Source organism: Orbilia oligospora, assembly GCF_000225545.1.
Source record: "Orbilia oligospora ATCC 24927 unplaced genomic scaffold scaffold00007, whole genome shotgun sequence".
NCBI lineage: Eukaryota > Fungi > Ascomycota > Orbiliomycetes > Orbiliales > Orbiliaceae > Orbilia > Orbilia oligospora.
In genome coordinates this window covers 185,725-192,452 of record NW_011645564.1, presented here as the reverse complement: position 1 = coordinate 192,452, position 6,728 = coordinate 185,725, and the positions used below count along the sequence as shown (strand labels likewise).

Sequence of the window (6,728 nt, the reverse complement as noted above, 5' to 3'; positions counted from 1 at the left end):
GTATGTGAAGCCAAAAAGCTAGCAGGCCAGTTTCGTAACCAAACTGTATTATACTGGGTATCTAATAGGCCTTTGAGCTCAACATTTACTAAATTTATAAAATAAAGTAAAATTAAGGAATAGCAAAACGGGTAGGCCTGGTCTGGCTCCCAGGCGTCGCGAAGGAGGATGTCGGCCAGGTCGGGTCAACCAGACCCGCTTTAAAGTCGAACACGCCTCTTCTTTCCGCACCGTTTATATCCTAGACTCCTTCTGCTCCTTCTCCTCTCGCTTCTCTTGTACACCTTTTCCCTATTTAATTCTGCAGAGTTATTCGTTCCTTCATCTTGCTGAGAGCCCGATACCCCATGCCTGAAGTCTAGTGCAACGACAGTGGGCTTGATACAGCGCTGAGAAACGAAAAATCTTGGTAACCCTGTCGGTATGCCCTGTGCACGTGCACGCGCAAGCTGATGACTTTTAATAGCACTCCCTATTCGATGGGATTCTTTTGACCAGATGTCCTTCATTTTCCGTATTTGATCCGGGGAAAAGTCGGGGGTTATCTTTTCGAAAACCCTCTGGCTGATGGGAACAAATATGTTGTTGGAAGTATGTCGCTTATCATAGGTTGTGAGAGCTACTTGTAGGGAACCACGATCATTACTCATTTCTCTGATCTCAGAGATTACTTGTCGTCGGTTTTCAGCGTCAGTTCCTTCTCGCATTTTCTCTGCATATCGCTCGGGGTACGCTGCCTCAACCAATCGTGAATACTCCAAAATCTCAACTAGTTCCTGATATGGTCCCTTCATCCTGTTGCACTGGCGAATAAAATCTTGACGTTTAGGAAGAATGCTTTTGTAATATCCATTTAGCGCATTGAATGGTCGAGGAACACCCAGAGATATCATACTCTCGATGATTCTGACTGTGCTAACCACGGAAGGCATTAATTGGTGACCTGACTCGTAAGCATTGGTATCCAGCCATTGTACCCTACGAGTTGGTGCCCCGTCGAAGGTCCCACCGTGACCAGGGATTCCAAGCTCTATTACATGGATAGTGTCACCCGATGGTGAAAGCAAAGTTCGACCTTTCTGATATACAGCTTCCCCATCACCCGGTTTCATAGCCTGTTCCAAGAGGCTCGTATTTAGTACGTCAGTTTTTTCGCTAAGAACCCGGGGTGCGATTAGACCGTTGGAGCTCTCCTCATTTAAATTGAATCTCATATCTAGTGGTGACCACTTAATATCCTCATAAGCGCCTTGAAGCCACGAAATAACACCAAGTCTGTATAGGCGAGTGATGAGGAGGTGCACCGCAAATGGGGCAGAATTTGTTATATGATTCCAGAAATTTCGAGAAGATCGAATCGCGAAAGGGTTTTCAGTTGGCGTGATATCGTAATTTAGGGACCGAAATGCGTCCCAGGGCTCTCGTATAAGTAAGGGGAACCTCTGAGAAAGTAAAGCACGTTGCTCTGTCGTATTAGGGGCTGTGGTGATCGTGCAATAGAAAGAGACCAAGCACCTGCGGATCATTCCGGTTTCTGTTATCGCTTTTGGGTTCGCCGCAAATTTCTCGTTCTCTGCAGCCATATGATCGAGTTGTTCCTCCGTCGGAAGGTCTCGTTCGATACAACCTGGGGCTTTGTTCAAAGCAATAGCGGTTACAATGCGAGTCAATTCGAAAATTATGGTATAAGGATTGCAATATTCCCTCTTTTGAATTTGAAGCGCTAAGAGCATTTCTGGTGTAATGAAACCGAAATCTTTTGGGATCTTTGCATCCATACCGTCTGCATGCCGCGGAGCGCATAGCTCCCCTTCTTTACGTTTAAACAGTTTAATCAAATTGGGATATTTCTTGGCTTCATTCTCATCAATCTCCAACTTTTTGGGATTTTCTCCGGTTTGTAGTCTGATGATCTTTGTCCTGGCTAAAATTAGCCCGATAAAATCGTATGCAGACAGGTTCCCCCCAATAAATATAGAGCTTCCAGGTGTAATAATCCCATCCTCATTTAAAATATTTCGCTGGGCGAGATAATTTGTGACACTATTTGCATTAGGAATACCTGTATATGCGTTGATTCCGAGATCGCCGCTTACAGGAACTTTCCATGTTGTACCAGTGGGCTTTAGGACAAGATCGTATGACTTATAGAGCCTTACTCTAGTATGGGTTGACTCGATGGTTAGGGCCGGCTTAGTCGGGTCTGCGAGATCTATCTTTAATACATGAGCATTATGCATGATGTTGATATTCAGCCATGGCAAATATCGTCTCGCCAAATCCAGAGCCTCCTGAGTCATCGCTTCCAGCGCTTGCCCAAATATACCGCGAGGGCCACAAGGTATTTTTGTGTTTAGCTGCTTCGACTCAAAATTGACCGCACTAATGAACAAAGCGGCAGTGGAGACGTTCTTTTGAAATAAAGATTGCAACGTTCCCCCCGGATCAGCCATGATGATTTCGGTGTAGCGGCTTGCCACATCGGTCAGGCAGTCTATTATTTTGCATTGCTGTGGTGAGAGACCTTCTTTGTCGATAGGTACTGGACCTTGAAGCCCGGTATTCATGGCTGCATGACATTCAGACTGAAAAGCTGCACCTGGCCCATCCCTTTTCGACTGCATTTCATAGTAATCGTGGGTACGCGGGGTTTTATCGATGGGTTTTCCCTGCCAAAGCAATGCGAGTTGCTCAGCAATATATATATTATGAAATAAGCGCCCACGAGGGCCGAAGCCGCAAATTGCGATGGTAGTGGATCTCATTACTAACTCTCTGAGAATAATAATGTATGAGTTTTATAAATCGCCGTAACTTCATCTGAGAGTTGGCAACGTTCAAGAGTTTATGAATTAAAATGCTATTTCCTATTCGATTCCCTGAAGGATGATAGAGTAGAGAACGGGGCATTATGATATATGCTTCAGAACGTTAACCCATACAATTGCAATTGATGTTGGATTTTAATCGTAAAAGAGTTGTCATCATAAGATCGTCGGTGTGGATATAACTATATCAAGCCTGTTATCGGACATGGACGTAAGCTATCGATATATCTATGGGAATGGCGATCACTTTACTTTACTTGCACGATCGTGCAAAGGAACTAGCAGTGTAAAAGTACACCAAGCCGATCAATTGGAGCAAGGAAATCGTAGATTTCGAATATTCCCCCCTCAATTGATCAATCGTACGCGTTCTTCTTTATTTTCCAACACCCAATCGTCAGGAGCGAATGCAAAGTAAATATGTTCGTTACAACTATGTACTGCCTGATTACATTTAAATTCACGATCGATAACCCAAGCTTAAGCTGGGCGATTCATTCGGATTGCGTAGACGTACACGTACACACATTGAACCTGATATCGTAATCTCAACTTTAATTGGTATATCGGTTCTATATACGTATATATATCTGAAAAGGTGTTAACATACGGCGGCTACTTACTGGATGAAAATCTACTGCAAGCTCATAAGGGCTTAAGGCTTCCAACGGACAAATTATTTCCAAAGCCTATGGATATCAGTCAGACAGGAGACGCGATAGATCCCTAGCTATGATTGGTTCGAAGTCGATATAACAAATGAACAGCTGAATATGTCAGTTAAAAGTTAACTAAACCTTATTATTTGAGTATTGACAGACGATGGTGATCGAAAGACATAGCCTATACGTATACGGGTATTCCATAGCCTCTTGATTCTGCACAGACTCATTTGTCGATAATCCGAACGCAGACCGATGGAAAAACTCCCCAATCTATGATATCACTAAGCTGCCTAGTATCGGAATTAAAGGGAGCAGTATTGTATCACCAGCCTAAGTATGTTTAGTGGCCTCATAATGGGTAAGGTCGAAACCATTTCCCGAAGGAAGCCGGTTTTTCTACAATAATTTTACAAGAAGGCTAATCTAAAACGTCGACTGGACGCTTACATTATATTAGGGCAGCTTGGGGGTTCAAATATATAAAGGGCACAAAGTTTCCAGAGTTGAATATTAGTTTAACAGACTACATTGACAAAGGCAACCCAGCACAGCATCGACAAAGCTTTTATATAAATACTCAAGTTAACATCCTAAATCACATCCTTTATCCATTTATCACCACCAAAATGAACAAGCGCGCCAGTTTGAAAAGTGAGCAAGAGCTCAGAGATCAAATTCTGAGCATTGCTTCACTCGGCCAAGTCGCCATGGCCATGGCACTCGGAGTTGAACTCAAGCTTTTTGAGGCAATGGCCACTGTTTGCAAAGCCTCTCCGAAACACTCTGCCACCGTTGCCGAAGTCGCGGCTCAGGCAGCTTGCAAGGAACGCTACATCTACGAATGGATGGCGGCCATGACCTGTGGCAATCTCATTGATGTTGACCCCAGCGGTCAGCATTTCTCAATGAGGCCTGAACACATCCCGGTCTGGATTGGGGGAGAAGGGCAGTTACCAGAGCATTCCCTCCACGTCATTGACTTCTTGCCAGGCTTTGGAGGGGCTTTCAATAAAGTGAAAGAAGCGTTCCGTTTGGACGGCCCACCAGGTGTACCTTACAGTGCCTATGAAGACACCTTTTACACTGTCATGGCAGCTTGGTCCCGCACAATCCATGATGGGGAACTCTGCTCAGGTTACATGGAATTGATCGGGGCACTGGAGCTTCTACAGAAAGGAGTGAATGTTCTCGAAGCAGGCTGCGGAGCAGGCTTCCATATTGAGAAGATGGCTCGAACTTTCCCCAACAGCCACTTCACTGGAATTGATCTAAGTAAGTCTATACCTCTTATATTAACTAAGTTCAAAAGCTCATTTATGATTTTTTACTTGTTAGCTCAATCTGCTATCAACACTGCGACTACCCGCTGCGAGGGGCTCCCTAACGTGAAACTCATTTGTGGGAACGCTAGCCACCTTGATAAGAAATGGACAGAACACTTCGATGTGGTGTTCTTCATCGATTCGTGCCACGATATGTGCAGGCCAGACTTGGCTATCAACGAAGTCCAACGAGTTCTTAAGCCAGGTGGCTTGTTCTCCATGATTGAGTGGCCCAATGGCAATGGAAACGTCTACGAAGATCGTAAGAAATACGGAAGTGCTGTGTCCGCTCTCTTTTACGCCGCTTCCGCTATGCACTGCCTCCCAGTCGGTAGCCATGTCGAGGGGGCCCTCCAGCTCGGGAACATGATGGGACATGGTAGAGGAAGGAAATTATTGGAGATGGGTGGTTTCGCCAAGGATAAGATCGAGGTTCTGGAGCCCCCATTCATGCCATATAATTGCGTTTATACTGCTCGAAAATGATGAGGCGTCGTCGACATGTCTTGCACGAAGACACAAAGGATCAGACAGCAGACTCGTACATGTTAGCATTCAAACGCTGTCCATGCGAAGATTCTCGAGACCTTGGTCTTAATTGACTAGTCTCGACCACGGTCACTCTAAACGTACATTTTTATTATTATATCGTTTTTATTTGGCCCCTGCCCCTGCCCCTCAAAAAAAGAAAAGAAATAGAATCATAGATGTATTCCCAAAGCTTCTGTACTTTAGACCTTTGGACAGCTTTAGAAAGTGACACAAAGGTCACATAAAACTCATATTATCATATGCATATTTTAGAAAAGCTTTCCCTTACGATTTGATCAATTAAAACGGATCTGTTCCCAAGACTGCTTGGAATTATCAGTAGAAAAGGGCGCTCATGCGTTCCAGTTCTCCCCACAAAGGGCCAGGAATTTAGCTATAGAGATATTGAAAGCTTAGGTCTAGTTAATTACGTCAATTAACTAAGCTAAGTCCTGAAGCATTTAAGCTCGTCCACGTCTTATGTGGGTCGGACCGGCGCGGGTCGAGGCTTTGTACGGCAACGCGGAAGATGTACGTCCTACAATACCCTTGCAAGATAATAGAACAGCCAAAATTTTTGGCTATGATTGGGGGCACTTCGGCAATGATTATTCTCTCTAGCAAGCTTTTCAGCTTGAATGGTCACACAGGCCTCCAGATGTATGATGTACCCAATGCCTAAATTTAACCTATCATTCCACCGAGGCGTTAAGCGTTTAACTTTATTTGGACTTCCTGCTTTTATTTTCAATGATGGTGGGTATCCAGATTACACGATCTTGAGAAATCTGCATGTAAATTTTCTTCAAAGCACTACTCTGCGACTCTATGTGCTGAAGTGAATCTACTTTAGAAGCTGAAGGTCACAACGATACATCTCGTATTTTAGTGCTAGACTGTCACGTATAAATCACGCTCTATAGATCTAGCGTGTGTCAAGGTTCAAGCTATACATCAAAAATATGGATCGTCATGAATCGTCACCTAGTGTTTTCAATTAGTGTGCGGCGGAGGCCACGAATATCGTGGCCTGAACGGTGCTCTGAGACTGAGACTACTCTAATGCTGTTACCCAAGACCTAAAAGCTTTAAAAATGATATTCTTATGATCGCGGTTAACGGCCCTAGTAAAAATCTAGCCTTATAACCTAAATATATAAAGAGTCTAGAAAGAAAAGCTCGTCAAGTAGGTAGCTCGGTCACGTGAAAATCAGGGATTGAACTGCTCTTTTACAACTAAACTCTCGCTCGACTTCTCTCAATCGGCTCCCGTCTGATAGCCCCGAGATTCCATATTTTGCCTTCAGAGAGCGAGTCTCACATGGCTGAATAGTGCTATATAACGAGAGACCATGAACTAAAGGGGCCCCGCGAAAAATAGA

The 6,728-nt window shown here is 44.2% G+C and overlaps 2 protein-coding genes across 2 annotated transcripts; one reads left to right on the top strand and one right to left on the bottom strand.

Moving 5' to 3' along the window:
• Positions 1–200: 200 nt before the first annotated feature.
• AOL_s00007g65 (uncharacterized protein) lies at positions 201–2,567 on the bottom strand (the record flags this gene model as incomplete). The annotated part of the gene is made up of 1 exon (XM_011119966.1): positions 201–2,567. One exon carries the CDS (start codon positions 2,565–2,567, stop codon positions 201–203), a length of 2,367 nt encoding a protein of 788 aa, XP_011118268.1.
• A 1,552-nt stretch (positions 2,568–4,119) lies between these two features.
• Positions 4,120–5,301, top strand: AOL_s00007g64 (uncharacterized protein; the record flags this gene model as incomplete). The annotated part of the gene is made up of 2 exons (XM_011119965.1): positions 4,120–4,765; positions 4,829–5,301. The coding sequence occupies 2 exons, from the start codon at positions 4,120–4,122 to the stop codon at positions 5,299–5,301; spliced, it is 1,119 nt and encodes a 372-aa protein (XP_011118267.1).
• Positions 5,302–6,728: the final 1,427 nt, after the last annotated feature.